The sequence below is a fragment of the Stomoxys calcitrans genome, chromosome 4, assembly GCF_963082655.1.
Source record: "Stomoxys calcitrans chromosome 4, idStoCalc2.1, whole genome shotgun sequence".
Taxonomy (NCBI): domain Eukaryota; kingdom Metazoa; phylum Arthropoda; class Insecta; order Diptera; family Muscidae; genus Stomoxys; species Stomoxys calcitrans.
Window position 1 is genome coordinate 158,346,722 of NC_081555.1, and position 24,485 is coordinate 158,371,206.

The following is a 24,485-nucleotide window of genomic DNA, read 5'->3' on the forward strand; positions in this document are numbered from 1 at the left end:
ATAAAACAAGCTAAAAAAATTAAAAAAAAACACACACACACACAGCAATAAAAGTGTGTCACAGTCATTGTCAATCAAGAGAATGCGAAAGCTCTCTTGGTGTTTTTACTGTTGCTGCTTGTGCAATTGTTGTTGTTGCTGCCTCTAGCCAATATCGATCATCAACCTCAGAGTGTAGAACGTGTTGGTTGGTAGAAAAAAAAAACACTAATCCGTTAATACCACTTCCGAATAGTGGAGTGCATGAATGAATGAATGGCCCTGTGTTTGTTATTGTATTGGTTCTTTTAGCATTGACATTGAATGCGTCTCCTCAAGCAACTGTGGTTTACAATGTTTCGTCTTCGATGACGATAATATTCCTTATCATCAGGTGGTCTAGTGTGGTGGGGCGTTAGGGTCTAAAGGTTGTTTTATTGTAAAGACTTGGCTTTCAGTTGCGTATGCAATTGCTGGACTAGGGAATACGGTGTTAAGGTTTATTAAGCAATGCCTTTCATTTCAAATTAGTAATTTATTCAAGTTTAATTAATGAAACGTTTTGTGTAAAATGTAGCACGCTTTATGAATAAATGAATACATAATAATTATAATTGCATTTTAATTGAATTTTATAAAGAAATGTAGTTGCAGTCTTGCAGGCAAATTTGTATTAGTGGGGGGGAAAATTCCTTTAAATTATATTGAGCCCTTTACCCCCAGAATAATGTAAGCGATATTCTTTCGACTTTTTGATGGATATCGATAAAGAAATACTTGTTTAGCATTACCTATTCACATTTGTATAACTGTAAAATGAAACGATATCAAATGGGAGCGACATTAAAATTGATCATTTGTCGCTTACATCTTCTCAGTGGCACTAGATCATTATTTTCTAAATTTAGCTTTTTTCTCCATATGCCTAGCAAGTCTCATTTCAAAATCACATTTTTTACATTTGCATGACAAATGGGATGATTATATATTTTTTTTTAAATATTCTCACGTGTTTAAAATATTTGCACTACGTACTTTTATTCCCTCCACCATAGGATGGGGTGTATACTAATTTCGTCATTCCGTTTGTAACACCTCAAAATATGATTCTAAGACCCCATAAAGTATATATATTCTTGATCGTCATGATATTTTAAATCGATCTAGCCATGTCCGTCCGTCCGTCTGTCGAAGGCACGTTAATTTTCGAAGGAGTAAAGCTAGCCGCTTGAAACTTTGCACAAATACTTCTTATTAGTGTAGGTCGGTTGGGGTTGTAAATGGGCCAAATCGGTCCATGTTTTGATATGGCTGCAATATAAATCGATCTTGGCTCTTGACTTCTTCAGCATCTAGAGGGCGCAATTTTGATCCGATTTGGCTGAGATTTTACACGTTTATCACTTCCAAAAACTAGGTATGGTTCAAATCGGTTCATAACCTGATATAGTTGCGATATAAACCGATCATTTATCTTGACTTCTTGACCCACTAGAGTGCGCAATTGTCATCCGATTTGGAAATTTTGCATCAAGTGTTTTGTTATGACTTCCAACAATTGTGCAAAGTATGGTTGAAATAGGACCATAACTTTATATAGCTGCCATATATACCGATCTTGGATCTTGACTTCTTGAGCCAATAGAGGGCGCAATTCTCATCCAATTTGGCATGAAATTTTGCATGAAGTTGTTTGTTATGACTTTTAACAACTATGCCATATATGGTTTAAGTCGGTCTATAACTGCCATATAAATCGATTTTGCATCCTAACTTCTTGAACCACTAGAGGGCGCAATTCTTATCCGATTTGGCTGAAATTTAGCATGTAGTATTTTGTTATGACTTTCAACAACTGTGATAAATATGTTTCAAATCGATACATAACCTAATATAGCTGTCATACAAACCAATTTGGGATCTTGATTCCTAAAGCCTCTAGAGGGCGCAATTCTTATCCGATTTGGCCGAAATTTTGTACAACGGCCTTCAACATACGTGCCCAATTTGGTCTTAATCGATCTATAGCCCGATACAGCTCCCATATAAACCGATTTCCCGAATATGCTGCTTGAGCCCCTACAAGTCGCAATTCTTATCCGAATGGACTGAAATATTACCCAATGTCTTCTATTATGGTCTTCAACGTTCAATTTACTTATTGTCCGAATCGGACTATAACATGATATATCTCCAATAGCAAAACAATTCTTTTCCATTATTCTTTGTTTGCCTAAAAAGAGATAACACGGAGGGTGTATAAGATTCGGCGCGGCCGAACTTAGCACGCTCTTATTTTTTTTTTTGCTTGTTTGAAGTTCCTGTGACTTCTATACATCTACTTCAACAGCTTTGCTAATTGCTTATTTAAAGTGAATTAACACTTTATTTGTTAACATTGCCTTTAGAAACCAAATTGAAATTAATATTAGTTTTTTACATCATCCAGTTTATTAAACGTGATCACTTCTAAAATATAAAAAAAATATATGAAAAAATTACGTTAAGGGTAGAGCTGGCAAAATATCGATGGCTCTATCGATATTTAATTTTTTGACTGAATATCGATTGTTATTTTTCCGATGGATACTAACGCAAAAGTTTAATTTTTTGCAAAACTAAACTAAAAATAAGCAATCCGACTCTGAATGTATCCTTTAAGATACATTGCGCCTATGGAGGGCGCAATTTTCATCCGATTAGACTAACGTTATGTACAATGATTTCTCTCATGACTACCAACTGACTGTTTTAACCTTGGTTTTATTTTTGTCCGTGCATTGATATTGCTTCTATTAAATCGATCTCCTGATTTTCGTTTGAAATATAGGTGATGAGAAATTATCGATATTTTTTATTATTAAAACTATCGAAAATATTGAATGTTGCGAATATCGATAGTTTGCCAGCTCTAGTTAAGGGTGGTACTATATTCGCTTTTAGCTGTAGCGTCACTTTTAAAGCTTTTATTCTTTGACATTTGACAAGTAGAAACTACACCATTATTAACAAGTAAAAGCGTGCTAAGTTCGGCCGGGCCGAATCTTGAAAACCCACCACAATGGATTCTGCTAAAATATGGGAGTTATATCAGGTTATAGACCGATACTGACCGTACGTGGCACAGTTGTTGGAAGTCATAGCAGTACACTATGTGCAAAATTTCAGCCAAATCGGATGAAAAAATCCAGGGGCTCAAAAAGTCAAATCGAGAGATCGGTTTATATGGGAGCTACATCCCAGACTGAACCGATATGGCCCATTTGCAATACCCAACGACCTTCACTCATTCGACAGCTATCGTGATTTCGACAGACGGACAGCTAGTTGGACTCAGATTGTCGAGACGATCAAGAATATCTATACTTTATGGGGTCCTAGATCAATATTTCGAGGTGTTACAAACGGAATGACTAGATTAGTATACCCCCATCCTATGGGGGTCGGTATAAAAATGGAATGATACATGCATCAACAACGCATTCAAATTATTAAAATTCACTATAAAAATGATGAAAACTTTCTGTCTCAGTTCACAAAATTAATCGTCGTAAAGCACCTTGTCGAACCGAAATACAGCAAAATTGTCACATCTGGGGTTCGGAAAACCTAAGAGTTATTGTTGAGAAGCCTCTCAATTCTCAACGTGTGACTGTTTGGTACGATTGATGGTCAGAGTTGGATGGTAGTGATCTGGCCAACGTTTATTTCCTTCCCTATATATGGCACACGATTCAGAGAGGCCGGCTTCAAACCTTAAGCCGCTTGTTAAGGCTGCTTCTGTAGGGAAGAAAAGCCTCATTGTAGGAAGTGATGCTAATGCACATCACCAGATATGGGGAAGTTCAGATGTCAACGAAAGGGGTGAGTTGCTTTTTTTTAATATATTATAAGTTGCAATCTGGCTATTTGTAATAAAGGGGTTAAACCGAACTTTATTACCAGGAACAGGCAGGAGGTACTAGTTGCCTACAGTGGAACCTGTCTTCTTGGGTGGAGAGAATGTTCCATTTACAGAAACTGCAAAATACATGGGTGTTTTGCTGGACAGGAAATTGAAGTTCAAATCCAACATTTTGTCAAGGGCAAGAAAGGCCACTCTTGCCCTATACACCTGCAAGAGAGCCATTGGCAAAAGTTGGGGATTTAGACCGCGTGTCATGCATTGGGTATATACTGCAGTTGTCAGACCTATTATGCTATATAGTGTTGTTGTCTGGTGGACGGCGCTTCAAAAATCCACCTGCTGCTAAATACTTAACCGGATGCAAAGAATGGCTTGTTTGTGCATCACAGCCGCACTGAGGACGACACCATCTGATGCACTGAATTTAATGCTACATCTTATGACTCTGGATATTGTGGCTACCCATATTGCAGCGACCACTGCCGTGAGGTTAAGGGAGCTTTCTCATTGGTCTTGTGACGGCAACGGACACTGTGTTATTCTTGATACAATATCCGATGTTTATACAATATCCGATGTTCCAGGTAGTGTGGATTACACCCTACCTGATCCGCTTTTTGATTAAAAGTAGTGTACCACTATTCCTGATAGAACCGATTGGAACTACGATATCCCTGATAACAGAAGTTACAAAGACTTCTATACGGATGGTTCCAAACTAATCGACCATGTGGGCTTTCGGGTGTACTCTAAAGATCTAGAACTGGTCATATCGAAGAGGTTATCCGACCACTGCAGTGTGTATCAAGCGGAGATCCTTGCAATTAAGGAAGTAGTGGAATGGCTAAGATATAATGCCATTACGATGATTGGCATAAATATCTTCTCAGACAGCCATTAAATCTATGGAGAACGTATTTCTGAACCAAAAACCGCCCTCGACTGTCGCAGATATTGAAATCTGCAGTTATTTTAAACTGATAACATTCGATAGTTTATATGATGTATATATGATGATGATGATGATTATCTGCATATGAGGTTATGATCGTTAAAGAAAAGGAACAATTTATTTTGTTTTGCCTTTATACCATGAAAAAAAAGAACCAGTTCACGCATAATTAAGAAAAAAACAATTTATTTGCAAGGTGAAACATTGGCTATGGAAGAATGATGTTCGCTAATAACAACAATGCAGATGCGATTTAAATGTTTTCGCATATACTGAATCTGTTTACTCTTGGAACAAAATCTATAAACAAAAGCCAATCGGTAAACAAAAATGCCAGAGCTACTGACTGGCTCACGTACAAACACCTACAGAATGTAAACAAATTACTAATGATAATTTTTTTGTCTTACTTTTATTTGCCTTAATGAGCTTATGGCAATGTTGTAATTCATTTGCATCATTTCCCATTAAATCCAGAGTAATGACATTCACAATTGCGTGACCGTTTTAAATTTGCGACATTCAAATGCGTTTACAAATCTCTGGGCCAAGCACAACTAAAGCGAAATTATCTATCGTTCTATCAATAAATTATATGAAAGCATTTCTTGCGGAGGTTATGCGTCGTCTGGTGGTCATCGTTCGATATTTCCTTATCTAATCATGTAGTCTGTCTGTTAGTCGCTTAGCACATTTATTAAAGAAAATAAATGAGATCAATATTTATTTTCTGACGTTTTTGTTTTTCTTATTTAATCGTACATTTAATCCACTTTGTTTTAAAATTGTGCCTAATTGTTGTTGTTGTTTTTCCTATATTTGTAGATTTATGTACTTACCGTTCTCTTGGTGCCCCTACGTGTGGTGGGTTGTATATTGTCTTTGGTCACCGCCTGGGTATTTGCCAGTATTGGCCTGTATGGCACCACAGTGGAGGATATTAACAAACGTCCCATGTCCGGCTGGCGCAAGTAAGTTTCTATTATAGCTTTATGAAAGTTGTTTAACTGTGTGTTTTGCTTTTCAGAAAGGTTCGAACCTTGGTACAAGTATGCATGCGTTCTTTATATGCTGCAGGATCATTTCATTACATAACCTTTAAAGGTCAACGTGCCTCGGCCAAAGAAGCTCCAATTATGGTAGTGGCACCCCACTCATCATATGTCGATTCCATAGTTGTGGTTGCCGCTGGTCCCCCCGCTATTGTGGCGAAGCAGGAAACATCGGATATACCTTTGTTGGGAAGTAAGTTAACGAAAAAATTCCAAAGGATGAATCCAGGACAAAATTTTTTATTAACAAATATTCTTGTTCGTCATGTCATTTAAGTCGATCCGTCCTTCTGTCTGTCGAAAGCACGCTAATTTTCAAAGGAGAAAAGCTAGGCGCTTGAAATTTTCCACAAATACTTTTTATTAGTTTAGGTCGGTTGGGATTGTAAATGGGCCAAATCGGTCCATGTTTTGATATATCTGCCATATAAACCGATCTTGGGTCTTGACTTCTTAAGCCTCTAGAGGGCGCAATTCTTATCCAATTTGGCTGGAATTTTGCATGTGGTGTTTTGGTATCACTTCCAATAACTGTGCTAAGTATGATTTAAATTGGTTCATAGCTGCCATATATACCGATCTTGGATCTTGACTTTTTGAGCCGCTGGAGGTCGCAATTCTCATCCGATTTGGCTGAAATTGTTGGTGTTTTGTTATTGGGTTGCTCAAAAAGTAATTGCGGATTTTTTAAAAGAAAGTAAATGCATTTTTAATAAAACTTAGAATGAACTTTAATCAAATATATAATTGCCATTTTGTTCGATAACCTTTTGCCATCTTCCTGGCAAATTTAGTATTCCACGCTCATAGAACTTCTGGCCTTTATCTGCAAAAAACTGAACCAAGTGCGATTTTATAGCCTCATCATTGCCGAAAGTTTTACCATTTAAGGAGTTCTGCAAAGATCGAAATTAATGGTAGTCTGATGGTGCAAGGTCAGGGCTATATGGTGGATGCATCAAAAGTTCCTAGCCAAGCTCACTCAGTTTTTGGCGAGTGACCAAAGATGTGTGCGGTCGAGCGTTGTCCTGGTGGAATATGACACCTTTACGATTGACCAATTCTGGTCGCTTCTTCTTGATGGCTGTATTCAATTTGTCCAATTGTTGACAGTAAACATCCGAATTAATCGTTTGGTTCCTTGGAAGCAGCTCAAAATATACCACATCCTTCCAATCCCACCAAACAGACAGCATAACCTTCTTTTGGTGGATATCAGCCTTTGAAGTGGTTTGAGCTGGTTCACCATGCTTGGACCATGATCGTTTTCGACTAACATTGTTGTAAACAATCCATTTTTCATCTCCAGTTATGATTCGTTTTAAAAACGGATCGAATTCATTGCGTTTAAGGTGCATATCACAAGCGTTGATTCTGTTTGTTGAATGAATTCTTTCAATACATGTGGTACGCAAATATCAAGCTTTTTCACCAGTACAAGACTTTTTATGTGATAATGAACGGTTGATTTTGGTATATTTAACTTCTCTCCTATCTCACGCTCAGTTACATGACGATCCAATTCGATTAATGCTTTGATTTGGTCATCATCAACTTCAACCCAATATGACTTCCAATAACTGTGCTAAATATGGCGCAAATCTGTACATAACCTGTCTTCTTGAACCTCTAGAGGGCGCAGTTCTCATCTGATTTGGCAGAAATTTTGTGCAACGGCTTCTTCCGTGACCTTCAACATACGTGTCCAATATGGTGTGAATCGATCTATAGCTTGATACAGCTCACATATAAATAAAGCAGTTGTTGTGCTATGCAGTCATCGGAATCCATGGTGATGCTCAGCGAATGAAAATTCTCCTACGAGGCTCGGGAGGAGTAATGCCTCAAGCGTCTGTACTACTGTTGAGTGAAGGGATCAGTAGATCACTCTGCCCATTTTCTAGACATCCGGAACTATAAGAGTGTTCAAAGATAGATTGAGGATGGTAGTAAGGTACTCAACTCCAGGTGAATTCGGATTCTTCAACATCAATGTAGAGATTCCGTCGGGGCCTAACACCTTAGATGATTTGGCGCCACGGATGACATTCGTAACTTCGCGGTAAATTGTGATGGCTGTTCATCGGCTCGGAGACCACGAATGGCTCTCCTCCTTAACCCTGTCGCACTCGGGATGCACAAAAAAGGGATCTGTGCATGGTTTCACATGACCACTTTTTTCCAGCGGCGATCGGTCTTTTGGACCGAAACTAGCTTGCTCACCTACAGGAGCTTGACGAAATATCAAAATTCTTATATCTGGATATTTAACAGAATCCAAGCATTAAAGTAAGGATAAGGCATAACAAGTTGCTACAGCAACAATAACATCATCTCTGTAGAGAGATAGAGGGAGAGAGATTAGATAAAAGAGCAAGAGAGAAAGAGATAAAATACAATTATTCACCTTTGCGGGGTGAATGATAAATGCGAATAAAAAATGAATGGTATCCGATTCATGCTAAGCGTGACTCCTATTTTTGTGTGTTCTTCCATTATTCACAAAGGTTTTTTCTTATCTCAAAAAAAAAAAATGTCTTTCACATTCTAATTGTTGCTTTTTCTTCTTTCTTTTAGAAATCATCAATTACGCCCAGCCCATCTATGTGCAGCGTGAAGATCCCAATTCACGTCAGAATACCATACGTGAAATAGTAGATCGGGCACGATCCTCGGAGGATTGGCCACAGGTGGCCATATTTGCCGAGGGTACTTGTACAAATCGTCAAGCGTTGATAAAATTTAAAGGCGGAGCCTTTTATCCGGGTGTGCCAGTACAACCGGTTTTATTGAAATATCCAAATAAATATGATACATTTACCTGGACCTGGGATGGGCCAGGAGTGTAAGTATACATAGCTGACATAAACATAAAGGCAAAGAATTCCATTTGTATTTTTCATTCTTTTGCATTTTATATGCAGATTGCGGCTACTCTGGTTGACTATGGCGAGTTTTTATAATCGTTGTGAAATCGAATTTTTACCAGTTTATTATCCATCCGAAGAGGAGAAGGCCAATCCAAATTTGTATGCCAAAAATGTGCGAGAAGTTATGGCCAAGTGAGTCGCAGGAAATTTTTGAAATCATTTGAATAAATTCCTAAAGTATTTGCCGTTATTTTTCTTATTAATTTCAGAGCCTTGGGCGTTCCCACCTCAGAATACTCTTTTGAAGATGTCATTGTGATGACCAGAGCGCGTGAATTAAAAATACCCTTATCTGGTGATATTGTTGAAATCGAAAGGACTTTAGATATATTAAAGTGAGTTGGAAAAGGGGTTAAGAAAACATAAAACATGAATTTAGTTGAGTATTTAAAAGCTACCACTCTATGTTTGGTCTGCATATGCTCTGCAATTTAAAGAAGCCGATGTGATTGAGCAAACCACCACTGCACAGCTGTCATGCTTTGAAACACAGAGCATGTACAGACCAAATATAAGGTGGAAGCAATGATATCGGATAATGGAGGCCACCGTAGCGCAGAGATTAGCATGTCCGCCTATGACGCAAAACGCCTGGGTTCGAATCCTGGCGAGACTATCAGGAAACAATTTTTAGCGGTGGTTTTCTCCTTCTAATGCTGGCAACATTTGTGAGGTACTATGCCATGTAAAATTTCTCTTCAAAGAGGTGTCGCACTGCGGCACGCCGTTCGGACTCAGCTATGAAAAGAAGGCCCCTCAGCATTAAGCTTAAACTTGAATCGGACTGCCCTCATTGATATGTGAGAAGTTTGGCCCTGTTCCTTAGTGGCATGTTCATGGGCAAAATTAGCAAACTTTTTTGCATTTTACAATGATATCGGTTGGATGGAAATTTCTACCAAAAAAGCCAAAATTGAAGCTTCTTGTGGTCGTTGTAGACTAATTTATTTTTCCTTTCTTTTATTTTCAGTCTTATTAACTCAGAACGCATTCTTGAATTGACTGAAACATTCTCAACCATACCAAATCGTGATAAATTAGACTTTTTGACATTCTCGGAATTACTACAAGTTAATTTAAAAAATCCCCATTTACAACGTTTGTTTGCAGTATTGGATTATGTAAGTATTCGAGAGTTAATTTTTATTATTATTTTTTTTTACCAATTTATTGTTTTTTTTTTTATCATTTCAGCGTCATACGGGCACAGTTAGTTTAAAAAATCTACTTTTATGTTCATTATTTTGTAAGATGAATAATGCTGAGACCATTGAGTATTTAAAAGCCATAACAAAGGTAAGTTAAGAGAATATAATTTTTTATTTTTATTACTTTCCGCTTAGATGATTGGCACGTGTTTAGTGGGACTATAAAAAGTAACATAAATATTTATATCTATACCTCGAAAGTAGTAATCACTGAGTTTTTGAATGACAAATGGCCTTTTAGGATTGTGAATTACATACAATACTAGCTAAACCGGGCCCGATCCGCTACGCTTTCTTTTACTTTATGTGGAACAAAATTATCCTTTGAATAGTTATTTTCGATAATCAAAGAGCTTTTAATGAAATACCATGCTACGAAAATAGTTTATCTATATCGCTTGTCTAAATATCTTTATCTGAATCTCATATGGTTTATCGGTCTATGAATTCGCTCGGATGGTTTTGGGTCATTAACGTCGGGGGTGTTAGATATACTCCATTCTTAAAAGTCTTTATTTTAGCTCGATATTGTCATGTTGTCCGATTTAGGGTTTTTTCGGGGTTGAGGTTGTCACCTAGACACGTGGCCCTGAAAAAATATCAGCATCGTGTTCTTCTCTCAAATACCATTTATTTAAACCCCATATTACCATTGGTTTATGGGGAGTTTGAGGGATGAGGCTTCCTCAAACACTTGGCCCCAAAATTTGAGTCCACATTGACGTGGTCGGAAAATATGCCCGAATTAGGGATGTTTTGGGGAATGAGGTGGTCCCCCAAACACTGCCCTGAAAATATATCAGCTTCGTGGTCTACTCTCAAACATCATTTATTTGAACCCCATATCACACCTTCAAAATTGGACTTCAAATAAGTCTTCTAATCTCATCTACCTTTCATTTAAACCCCTTATTGCAAAAGTCAGCAAATATCTACGGTTTGGGGTATGGGCCCTAAAAACTATCAATATCGAGATCCACTCCCTTCAAGACCCAAAGTGTCATGGTATACAAATGCGTCCTATTTGGGGGGTTGTTATGGGTGTGGGACGTCCCCTAGGCAGTTGGTCAGATTTGTAGTCTACTCTGGTCTAAAATACCTCTTATTACAGCCCCATGTTGGAATGGTCAATTAAAACGTTCTATATGGATGGTGTTATGGGGGTGGGGTGGCCCCATGGGCAAATTTGTTCTTTACTCCAAAAGACCTTTTATTTGAGCCCCATATTGCTATGATCGTAAATACGTCCTCTTTAGGGGTTGTTTTTGGGCGGCCCCCCAAACAATTGGCCCCACATTTGGATATCAGATTTGTATTCTTCTGGTCAGTAAATAAGCCCTGTTTGGGGGGAGTTTTGGGGATTGGGGTGGTTCCTCTAACTTTTCATTTGAGTCCCATATTGCATGAAGTCAATATATATATTTGGTAGGTTTTGGGGGTGGGCGGCGTCTTAGGTACCCCATCCGAAATTTGGATACCAAATTTGTATTTTTAGGTTACTATAAGAGAGCATACAATATTTCGATCTGGTGTTTCCGAAAATTAGGGTAAGGGGAGGGTCCGCCCCCCTTCAGATATCAAAAAATTTTGGGATCACGGGATCATTATGCACCATCAGTGAAATTTTCATGAAAATCGGTTCAGCCGTTTGTGAGTCTATAAGGAACACACAAACAAACAAACAATCCGACAAACAAACACAATTTGATTTTTATATATCAGAAACAAGGTATATATATTGGGTTGCCCAAAAAGTAATTGCGGATTTTTCATATAGTCGGCGTTGACAAATTTTTTCACAGCTTGTGACTCTGTAATTGCATTCTTTCTTCTGTCAGTTATCAGCTGTTACTTTTAGCTTGCTTTAGAAAAAAAGTGTAAAAAAAGCATATTTGATTAAAGTTCATTCTGAGTTTTATTAAAAATGCATTTACTTTCTTTTAAAAAATCCGCAATTACTTTTTGGGCAACCCAATAAATAAACTTATTTACATTTATCTTTAGATAAAGATATAAAAAAAGATTTTTTGTTTTTCTATTTTTAATAGAAACAGATTACTATATGATCCGCAGACGGACAATATTCGATTGTATGAATTATTTCAAGACCGAAAAAAATTTTGCACAAAACGTGTTGTTGTTGTGTTCTATTTTTTGTCTGCTTGATTATGTAGAGTGTCAAGACCAAGGAACTCTGCGACTAAGATGGGGTGAGTCCAGAGGGATCTGGGTCAGAGTTGAGTGGGTCTGGGTGGGCAGTTAAACAGGTGACGTGTATCGTGGCATGTACATCTTGCATGTCGGCATCAATCCTTACTCGGAATGAGTTGATGCGGTTGCATCTGCCGGAACGTAATTGAGCCGAAACTACTCTGGTTTGCCGAGGGAGGTCAATTTCTTCAGGTGCAATGGGAGGCGGCGGTAGTTCTCCATTCACCCGGTAGCTATATACCGCTTCTGCTACCGTGTCTACATGAATGTTGTCTAGACCTGTTTGATATGTCGCTTGATCTAGAGGTTCTCTCTCGTAGCGCTGAACCTCACGCTCTAGATCATGTAGATCTACCTAAGGCTATGCCACCAAAAGATTACATGCTTTCACCTATTCACTAAATAGTAGGCAGTGCAATGGTTGTCTGTTGCTGTATGTGTGTAGCGCCTATATAAAGAAAAATGCAACTCTGCAAACAAGTGTCAATAAAGCAACGTTAAACAATTTTTAACTTAGACGCCTAAAAACACTATGGCCAGCGTTACCGTTGTGACCCTTAGGGTCATTTTGACCCTTTCTTAGTATCTTGACCCTTTTTAATCAATACCTTTTTTTTAATTTTTGCTTGGATTCTTTGTTTACACTTCTTGTGCCGGGTAACGACGCAGTGTTGTCAATTACGTCTCACCGCCTTAAATCTACTAAAGGCCAGTTTACATGGCAAATCATGATGCGTGTATGCGTCACTTTTACACATGACCATCGGTTTTGGCTGAAAAATCAAAATCATTTGATGTATTCAGATTTTCTTGGCTCAATTAGATTGTATTGAATTTTATCTTAAGCTCTTTAGACTTAAGTTCCGTAAATAAAAATTCCTTTTTATTTCATTTGTCCCAACGTTTCGTCAATTTTTGTTGACATCTTCGGGGATACGTCTATTTAATTAGAACTTTACATTAATTTCAAATCTTCATAAATTAGGATATATTCACATGAATTTTTTCGTCAGTAGAACATTCATTAACAACATGACATTAATTATATTAGAGGTAACTTTAATTTAAATATCACAGATTTTTATATTGCAATACGGTAACTTATACTTATATTGTTTGCATCCTCTTTCAAGTTAATCGTCCTATCTATTTTTTATTGTATGCTTAAGCTTTCTAAGGTGTATCTCTTTCTCGCTTTGTTTTCTTTATCTAATATTTTGACATTTTCTAAGCCTGCCCTATGTCCACTTTTCAAAATATGTAGCGTCAAAGCTGTTTTCTGTGTTCCTTTTCCAATGTCAGCTCTGTGTTCTCCCATTCTTGTTTGCAGCGTAAGTCACAGCTTTGTTCATCAGTTCCCTTACATTCTATTTCGTAAACAATATTGATTTGTTGTTGTTTGTCGATTGGAGTTTTGACGTTGGAGAATATTTTGTTGTTTGTTAATTTCGCTCTGTATGCATATTTTATGTTGTTTGTTTTGTTCATTAAAGTTCTTAAGCTTTTGTTATCTGTTAATCCAGGGATGTATTTGAAGCTATAATATCGTTTGATTTCTTTATTCGTTGTAGGGTTGCCATAAGTACTGTTTAGTTAGCGTTCTATTTCGTCGAAAAGTTTATTTATTAAGTTTTTTTGCCTGTTAGGGCGAGATCATTACATTTTTACAATTTTTGTTTGTTTTTTAGTGGAAAACTATTGTTTTTTAATATCTTGTTTATTGTTTTGAAATTGTCTTGATGGAATTGTTCGTCACTGATGCGGTGATAAAACTTTTAGCGGTGTTGATTATCTGTGATTTTGGTTGTGTGCTGTTGTAATTCATAATCTTAACAGATGCCATAGGCTTCTGGTACCAATCAAATTGTATTGAGGTGTAATTTCTCCATATTTTTGTATCCAGATATGCTATATGATTGACCTTTTCTATTTCAAATGTAAATTGTATTTTCTGGTTAAATTTGTTAAAAATGTCATGTACCTTTCTAAGTCATCCTTCTTAATTATCAATAGCATGTCATCAACATATATGAATTTTATTGTGGTGTTGTTTTTATTGAATCTAGAACTATATCTTCTATTGTAGGGGAAAGAGAGTTTCCGATTGACATTCCAAATATCTGGTGGTATATTTCATTGTCGTAGTTAAAATAGTTGTTATCTTTAAGGCAGTAATTGAGAAGTGTTTACCTGACAAAGTACCTCATAAATGTCGCCAGCTTAGGAGGGGATAACCACCGCTGAAACTTTTTATTTATGATTATTCTCGTCAGGATTCGAACGCTGGCTTCCAGCGTCATAGGCGCACATGCTAACCTCTGCGCTAAAGTGATATAGCTGCCATATATCGTTCAATTCACACTCATAGGGTATGGTATGGTATTTACAAATAGTCGGCACAGCCCGACTTTTGCTTTACTTTAATTTTTTTTTTCAAATTCGTCATTGGATAACTTTTCTCTGCTAATTAAAAGAATTCCTTTTTTTATTTTCAGCTTTACACCGAACAAGGCGACCAAATTTCTCGACAAGAATTCGCTAAAATCTTAAGGCATACGCCCAAACTAACAGCAGATCAAATAAATGCCTTATATGTGGCCATTGATACGACAAGCAAGGGCAACATAACCTTTGGTAAATAATTAGAAAAAAAAACATTAAACACTTGAATAAATTTTGTGTTTTTGTCTCTTCCCTTGCAGATGATTTCGAGAATTATGTACACAACAAATCGGAATATAAATTTCTTTATAAAAAACATGATTACATTAGAAGAAAGTTAAGCAGCAAATAAAATTGAAAATACATTGTACTGCTGAACGGGGGGTTTATGGGGGCCATCGATGCCAATCGAAGGCCTGCTTAAGTTTTTAAGGATTTTTCGTTTGTAAGCATTAATTTATGAGAAAGCGGAAGCAGAAGCAAAATGAAACAAAACAAAACATCTCTAAAAATACACAGCTAAGTGATAGCAATCAAACCAACAAACGCTTATACTTTAGAATACCAAAATTATTTTTGCTGTGTTTAGAAGTGCTAATATATAGATTAGCAGCCTTCCTTTGGTATCACCATATTGTAAATTAGACAAAACCTCCTTTAATAGATATCAAAGGATGTTTTGTTTTTGTTGTTTTGGTATACAAAAAAATGTAACTGTGGGTTTCTGGCACTTACACATGTATTTTATAAACACCTCACTTACACACACACACCAAATTATTTGGGCACTTTTACAATGTATTTTTTATTTGTTTCAAGGCATTCAAAACCTTGGCCATGAACTGAAAGCCTTCTAGTTTTCTAAGAGGTTTTGAAAATTGTTGCTTCTTCAAATGTGATTTTATGTTCATCATTACAGTGAAAAACTTATAAAGAAAAAGAGATTTTTATATTTTAAGTAAATTTGTACGAATCTTAGATGTGGCAAATGGCCGCCTGCGCAACACCAACAAAAACAACAACCACTTCTATGACAGTAAGTCAGTTTTGTAGACCAAAATTGATTTCATTTTCCTCCAAAAATTATTATTATAATGTATGGCTAAATTTAGTATGCCCAACTGTTCCTTAATGAAATGTTCGAGGGTGAATGTATGGCTAAAAGCTTAAATTTCCTAACGAATTTGTAATTTGTTGTAAATTTTAATTAAAAACTTTTCGAAAATTGGTAAACCTAAATTGAGCTAAAATTATGTTCTTGAAATTAATGGTTGTTCCTAATATCTTAGATAAGGTTAATAACACTTATGGGTCGATTATGTACTGCAAACCAACTTAAGTTGCGTTGTTATGGATATTTCCATTTGTGTTTTGCAACCCAACTTTAGTTAATTTTCAACTACAATTGAATTGCACTCCATAATCGAGCCCTTAACACTATTTTCCAATGGTTCTATTGGGGGGGTAGTATTGTAATGCAGACAGTCAGTCGTCTCTTATTGCTCTTGCACTGTTCAATTCTTTGTTCTCTTTCTACACACACACACACACACACACATTCTTGTACTTAAGTTTTGTTGACTCATTTCCATAGTTAATGAATGAATAAAAACAAATATGGACTCCTTCCTCACGTAAATGATTGTATTAATTTTTACATTTTAGATATATAATGTCTTTATCATGCTGCAGGCTTAAGTAAGAGATCTTGCATTGTTTTTCTTTGCTTAGGCTTTTGCTTTTAGCTAAAGAAGAATCATTTTCTGAACTTAGAATTAGGTGCGCCGACTACTCATAATGTGTAAGCAGTAGGTTTATTAAGTATGTATGTATGTATGTATGTATCTTCTAGTTTTTAAACATTTGATGAATTATCTATTACATAAATGTATGCATACACACACACACACATTCTTATTTATTTAGAAATAAATATATTGGTATATTTTTCATTGCTCTCCTTAAATGAAAAAAAAGGTTTGAGTTGCATAAAATTTTCTGTAGGGAAATTTAAGTAAGGCTTTCAAAGACAGCAAAAAAAGAGGATCAAATGAAATAAAAATGCACAAGGCAGACCATATGCTTCTTTACAAAGAAGGGTGAGAAATTATATTTATCCCACCAAAAACCAATGAAAGCGTTGAGAATGGGAAAACAAACAGTTGTTTGGGAGAATCGTCGTAAAATAGACGGAACAGGTAAAAACGTGCTAAAAACGGGAGCTTTATCAGGGGCACCTTGAAACACCTTGTCTTCAGCTTCACCCCGGTGGATGAGAGGTTAGCACCAATCCCCATAAAAGCCAAATTTTTCAAAATCAGCCTTATTTGTGCCCATGCCCCGACGGAAGACAAGGACGAGCGGGCAGACCAAGGATCTTTTCTACGAGCGCCTAGATAGAGAATATGACCGTTGCCCCGCCCATAATATTAAAATCGTTCTGGGAGATTTGAATGCGAAGATAGGGAAGGAAGACATTTTTGGTCCAACAGTCGGAAAGTTTAGCTGTCCCGAGATAACGTCGAGTAATGGGTTGAGGCTGATAGATTTCACACCAGATTTCAACATAAAAATATTCACAAAGCCATATGGCTGTCACACGATCAAAACACGAGGAACCGAATTGATCACGTTGTGATAGATGGAAGGCATTCATCCGGCGTGTTAGATGTACGATCAATCCGTGAAACGAATATAAAAACTCGGATCATTACCTTGTTGCAGCAAGGGTTTGCACCCGTTTGCAAGGAAAGTACGATCTGACACTGGACTGAAGCTGGGCATTGAAAAGCTGCAAACACAACAGATGGCAGCAGCATACGCCACTCGACTAACCCAACTGCTTGATGAAAGCACTCTTGTTATGATGATATAATCGCGCAGTGTCAAACTATTGTCCACTCCATGAAAAATGCTGCGAAATCCGTACTTGGGCACCGGAAGCCTACCCCAAGAAACCCATGGCACGACCAAGAGTGTCGAGATGCTACTGAAGCCAAGAATGCGGCACATAGAGCAACCCTGCAATCAGTAACAAAGCGCCTGATGAAGGAGAGGTATCGGGAAAAAAGGAGAGAGGAAAAACGTCTATTCCGCAGAAAGAAAAAGGAAATGTAAAGACGTGAGTGTGAGCGAATTGAGATGTACAGGCTTAAGCATGAAGTCTGGAAATTCTACCAAAGAATTAAACATCAAACCGATGGCTTTGGTGCAGGCATATCCTCCTGCAGAGACAAAGAAGGAAATCTGGTAACTGACACAGATAGCATACTGCGGATATGGAAAGAACATTTTACCTAACTGCTACTGTCCGACGTTGGCGGCGAAGAGGATACCGCAGAACAATCAATGATGATGGTATAGAATGTTTACCTCCTAGTCAGAATGAGGTCCAAGTAGCAGTGATCCGACTGAAGAACAACAAGGCAGCAGGAGCCGACGGGTTACCCGCTGCATCAGCTTGTCTGCGCAATCTGGCTAGAAGAAAGCATACCCGATGAGAAAGGAGACAAGACGGAATGTGCCAACTACAGATAAATTAGTCATACAAGATGCTCTCGAGCGCACTGTATGAAAGTATAAAACTTAAAGTCATTAAGATAATTGAGCCCTGTCAATGCGGCTTTAGACCTGGTAAATCCAACATTGACCAGACCAGACCAATCCTCCAAAACATAGAAAAGACCAGAGAAGGACAAATCAACACCTACCATCTCTTTGTTGACTACAAAGCCGCTTTCGATACCCCTTAAAGTTCAAACGTATTTCAAGCCATGTCTAAGTTTGGTATCGCTGCAAAATTAATAAGGCTCTGCAGGATGACACTTGCTGATAAACGTTGCTCAGTAAAAATAGGAAAGAATCTCTCCGAACCATTCAATACCAAACGAAGTTTCAGAAAAGGAGACAGTTTATTGTGTAATCTCTTTAATATCCTGCTGGAGAAGATTATATGCGATGCAGATGTGAATAGATAAGGCACACTACTCACAAAAGAAGACATGCTACTCGCCTATGCCGACTACATCGATATCATAGGTCTGTAGTGACTGCTATCTTTGAAAGAATCGAAAGAGAGTCAGTAAAAATGGGTCTGGCAGTAAATGGAGATAAAGCAAAATGGATGGTTTCAACTCCCAAAACGCTTTGTACAACTGATCAGATAAAGAAAATGGAGAAACTTTATATACCTCGGCACCGCCGTAACCGAAACGAATGAGACCAATTTTGAGATAAATCGAGGAATAATACTGGCAAAGAAGAATAATACTCGACTAAGAAAGCAGTTTAGAAACAAGGCCACCTCACGGCAGACGTAGATTACACCATAAATGACACTAAAATACCCGTGTTGTTATATGGTTCTGAGGCATGGGTACTTGTGAAAGCAGATGGGACAATGCTTGGTGTATTTGAGAGAAAGATTCTTCGTAAAATATATGGACCAATTTGCGTTAATATAGGATATAGGCGACATATGAACCATGAGCTGTATGACGACGATAGCAAAGTTACACGCATCAAAACACAACGGCTGCGTTGGCTAGGTCATGTTGTCAGAATGGATGAAGCAGCAAAGAAGTCTTTTGAAGGCAAACGCGGTGGTACACCCAAACTGGCAAAACCAAAAGCCCGATGGAAAGGTCAAGTGGTGGGAGACACCTCGAAATTTGATGTTAGTTATTTTAAAATGAGCGCAGAAGATCGAGGCGCTTGGAACGCTATTTTACGTTCGGCAAGTGTAACAAATGTCCTGTCATAGCCAATTAAAGTAAGTAAATAAGTTTATCAGGGGCCTAATTCTCGCATCCGTTATCGAGCGAGTTTTCAAAGATTAATTCCGTTCCGTAAACTATAACTGGATGATGGCTTACGATCGTAAGTTGTCAAAAAGTTATCGATTTCGGAGAAGAAAAAATCGAACAGTCGATCATATTTTACCATCTCCACAGTAAACAAAGCAAACGGTAACACCCATTTGAAAAAGTTTTACAAGTAACAAAATTAATAAAAGCTCGTTTTAAACATTTTCATTGTTTTTTTTAACGATATGTTACTGTTTTCACACAATAAATTGTCTTATGTGAAGTTAACGCCGCCTCTATCACAGCCAACGGTGTTTCCGCAACCTTATGTATCAACACCAGAGAACTGCATGAGACCCAAATTTGGCACTTAATAGCCACTTTGGCCAAAGAAATTCTCTGTATCGAATGCCACATAAACACAAAGTTGGCTAGAAACATACGCACATATACAATAGTGTGAGAGATGATCGAACGTTTTAGTAATCGTTCAGTGGATGTAATTTTCAATTTGGTCGACGGACGGAACAACGCACGGTTGTTTGCAAATGAACACCACTCAAATGAGTGCCATATGAAGCCAAAGCAAGCAGAGGAATGAGACATTAAGTTTTGTTGAGCGGCATAGATGTACTCCGTTGTTTTTTTGCACTTGCTTTTTTATTTTCGGATGAGAATTGTTTTTTTAAGTGATGGGGGTATAATAATCTATTCATTCCGTTTGTAACACCTCGAAGTATTCGTGTAAGTCCCCATAAAGTATATTTTCCGTCTCGACGTTCTGAGTCGATGTGGCCATGTCTGTCGAAATCACAATAGCGGTCGGACGCGTAAAGCTAGCCGCTTTAAATTTTGCACAGATACTTACTATTGATGTAGGTAGTTGGGGAATGCAAATGGGCCATATCGGTTCAGATTTAGATATAGGTCCCGTATAAACCGATCACCCAAATTGACTACTTGAGCCCCTGGAGCCACAATTTTTGTCCGATTTGGCCGAAATTTCGCACGTAGTATTCTGTTATGACTTTCAACAACTGTGCTAAGGACGGTTCAAATCGCTCTATAACCTGATATAGCTCCCATATAAACCGATCTCCCGATTTGCCTTCTTGAACGATTACTAGCCGAATTTTTAACAGATTTCGCTGAAATTTAGCATGTAGTGTTCTGTTATGACTTCCAACAATTGTGTCCAGTACGGTCCAAATCGGTCTATAACCTGATATAGCTCCCATATAAACCGATCTCCCGATTTGACTTCTTGAGTCCTTACAAACCACAATTTTTGTCCGATTTGCCATAGATACGTAAACATGAATGTGCATATCACACACATCCATACGCAATTCTTAAAAACAGTTGCATATTTTGGTACTGTTATCGATTATTCAGCAAATTCGGATTTACTTATTTATGGTGAAACCTGCCAATAAACAAAGGATTTAGATTATTAAATTAAATTAATTTTATTAATTAAATTTAGATTAAACAATTAAATCTCAAAAAGACCATCAATCCGGATTTAGTGGCCGATGTAAACGTACTTTTAATCTACAAATATTTTTCATATAGGTATGACGGCTTCGATTATTTGATCTTCCTTTTTGAACTAAAGTAAAAAGTTTTCATCACAATCGAAAGAAATTTCGTCCAAATATTCCCCAAATAATCGAAAAAATGCAGACAAATGACTTCCAAACAATTAATTGATTAACCTCCTTAATTATTCGATTATTTGTTTATTTGAAAATGTGTCATTTTCAATCAAGATATATTCATGTAAAAGTAGTGGCAGTTGCCCAACAACAAAATATTGAGTTCACTATCTGTCAAAATCAGTGATTAGTTCAACTCTGATTTTGTGTTCGTTACTAGTTCGCGCTATTTTTCGTTGTTTGTATATGTATCGCACGCACAACCAAAACTCGTTGAAAGACAGTATACTCCGCAAGAAAAAATTGTATTCAACTGTTTACGGTACACAACCTGGTAGTTCTGTCGTGTTTTCAATTGTACGATTATTTGAAAGGCTACGAATAATCGAATAACGATAAATCGCTACCATTTTGCTGGCTGGAACATTGAGGCAGTCGCGGATAATCAGCGGTAACGAGCGGAGAGTCTCAGTAAGAGGCCGGGTGGCACCTGCTCTTGCACAAATATAGAGTGCAAATGATGCTCGTTATGACAAGGCGAGTAATTGGCGCCTTTAAATAACCAATGGCCACTCTGTTCCCGCAGCGATCGGTCAATTTTGACCGAAACGAGCTTGCTCACCTACAGGAGCTTGACGTGGGTCGCCAACTCCACATGAAAATGTGGCGATTACAATAACAACAGCAACTATTTTGCTCATAGAGCTCGTACCACTTCTACAGAATGTGTTCGCATTTTCTTCGTCACCATTTTTCTATATTGCGTTTTGACAGTTGGTCGGGAGGAAAGTCGAAGTCAGTGCTAGGCTTTAGAATTGATTTGAATATATGCATACATAAATTACCAGATTCACTGAATAAGGTTAAGCCGAGCTATCAGTCGCGTATATTTTTTTAATTTTTGGCAGTACTTGGCATTAAGGACGTCAACTCGTTCTCTTTTTACATTCATTCTCTGTTCTACCAATTGATGACATTTTCAGTCGGCAGATTTGACATCCTTAATGATGTTCATGGGGCCTATCCACTTTATGTCTTCGCAAGTGACTTAACCTTCTATTGGGTTGCCCAAAAAGTAATTGCGGATTTTTTAAAAGAAAGTAAATGCATTTTTAATAAAACTTAGAATGAACTTTCATCAAATATACTTTTTTACACTTCTTTTCTAAAGCAAGCTAAAAGTAACAGCTGATAACTGACAGAAGAAAGAATGCAATTACAGAGTCACAAGCTGTGAAAAAATTTGTCAACGCCTACTTTATGAAAAATCCGCAATTACTTTTTGGGCTAACCAACATTAGTGAATCCTGGATAAATTATATATAGATAATTTGAATTTGAACTTCGCACATATACTTGTTGGTGGCGCTTGTGAATAAAGATATATGAGATTATAAAGGGTGATTTTTTTGAGGTTAGGATTTTCATGCATTAGTATTTGACAGATCACGTGGGATTTCAGACATGGTGTCAAAGAGAAAGATGCTCAGTATGCTTTGACATTTCATCATGAATAGACTTACTAACGAGCAACGCTTGCAAATCATTGAATTTTATTACCAAAATCAGTGTTCGGTTCGAAATGTGTTCATTCACCGTAACGTTGCGTCCAACAGCATCTTTGAAAAAATACGGTCCAATGATTCCACCAGCGTACAAACCACACCAAACAGTGCATTTTTCGGGATGCATGGGCAGTTCTTGAACGGCTTCTGGTTGCTCTTCACTCCAAATGCGGCAATTTTGCTTATTTACGTAGCCATTCAACCAGAAATGAGCCTCATCGCTGAACGGTGAATGAACACATTTCGAACCGAACACTGATTTTGGTAATAAAATTCAATGATTTGCAAGCGTTGCTCGTTAGTAAGTCTATTCATGATGAAATGTCAAAGCATACTGAGCATCTTTCTCTTTGACACCATGTCTGAAATCCCACGTGATCTGTCAAATACTAATGCATGAAAATCCTAACCTCAAAAAAATCACCCTTTATAAGTAAAGTAAAGTTATATAAGAACATGCCGTAAGCAGAATTCTGCTCTCGTTTTCATGTTCAAAATGCCCGCAGTCGTAACTTCCATTATGTTTATCTTTCTTTCTTTTATTTCTTTTCATTTTGGTGTAAATTAGATTTTTTTTAAATTTTTTCGTCAGAGCTGCTGGCTTTGAAGAAAAATAAAATAGTAACAGACACCTATAAGTTTGACATTTACTGTAAAATTTTGAGAGAAACTAAAATCCTTTGTTATTTCTATGCTCTTTGTTGACGAATATAGGGATTCGGCAGTTAATATGTGTACCTATCTTATTTTTCTTTTTGCTGTAAATTTGAATTACTTAATTTTCGCTTTGAAAAATTATAAAATAAATAACGGCGCCTATAAGCTTGACATTTGCTGTAAAATGTTGAAAGAAATTAAATTCCTTCGTTATTTCTATCCTCTTTGAAAATGTTAGTTGGAGAGTGTAATTGAAACATAAAGCATACTTTTAGGCAAGCAATTTAGTCACAGTTATTGGCTATGTTCATAGTTTCAATAAAAGCATACTTTTAGGCATATAATTATTGACAGACATGGGTGTTTTATTGTGAATGTTTTAGCTGTGTTCATAAGTTTCCGCTGTTTATTACGGATCGATTATGGAAAAAAAAGTAACAAACGTCATTTGCCTTAAAAGTGCTCCGCTTCTTGTTTAGTTTCGACAACATACTGCTGCCTTTTATATATCGGGATTGGACAACCATTGTGTTGCAATCTGCCAACTGACAGCTCTATCGTAAAGATTGACAATTTTGAGGTTATACGTACTCAGAACGTTTTGACATATAAGCGCTATTTGTGTTTTTTACAGTAACTTAAATGATTCATCTCGCCCAAAAAATGGAATTAAATTATGAAAATTTTCGTGCGATTATTTTCTACAACTTTCGACGTGCATCGATGAACTTTATTAAATTTTTGGCGATGCTGCTCCATCAAGGATCAGTGTTTACCTATGGTATGATTAATTAAACCGAGGTCGTAGTTCCCCCAAAGCAAATATTTTTAAAAACAATAAAGCTATTTTCAATGATAAATATTTGTGTTTGTTTGCTCTCTAATCCCGAAATATAAATGGCAACCCTAGCCCAAAAAAGATGAATGGGGAGTTTATATGAGTTTAAAACATTATTTCGAATACACTTTATAAAGAGGTGCCGAAAGGACTCGTACTACACACATCACAAAAATATTGGTCCTTGTAGCAGCTATATCCAAATATAAACCGATCTGAACAATATAGGACAGAGATGTCGAAAAGCCTAACATAAGCCACTGCTTTAAATTTCAACGAAA

At 37.1% G+C, this 24,485-nt stretch overlaps 1 protein-coding gene across 2 annotated transcripts in view; it reads left to right on the forward strand.

Annotated features, from left to right (window-relative positions):
• The window catches only part of LOC106081782 (lysophosphatidylcholine acyltransferase), a 37,212-nt gene extending 21,993 nt beyond the window's left edge, over nucleotides 1–15,219 (forward strand). For both annotated transcript variants that reach the window (XM_013243984.2, XM_059366439.1), the window contains 9 exons: nucleotides 5,664–5,809; nucleotides 5,866–6,083; nucleotides 8,468–8,735; nucleotides 8,815–8,952; nucleotides 9,030–9,155; nucleotides 9,791–9,941; nucleotides 10,015–10,116; nucleotides 14,735–14,873; nucleotides 14,942–15,219. In XM_013243984.2, the coding sequence (XP_013099438.1) occupies nucleotides 5,664–5,809; nucleotides 5,866–6,083; nucleotides 8,468–8,735; nucleotides 8,815–8,952; nucleotides 9,030–9,155; nucleotides 9,791–9,941; nucleotides 10,015–10,116; nucleotides 14,735–14,873; nucleotides 14,942–15,033 (1,380 nt within the window). In that variant the 3' untranslated portion in view covers nucleotides 15,034–15,219. The remainder of the gene's footprint in view (nucleotides 1–5,663; nucleotides 5,810–5,865; nucleotides 6,084–8,467; nucleotides 8,736–8,814; nucleotides 8,953–9,029; nucleotides 9,156–9,790; nucleotides 9,942–10,014; nucleotides 10,117–14,734; nucleotides 14,874–14,941) is intronic.
• Nucleotides 15,220–24,485: the final 9,266 nt, after the last annotated feature.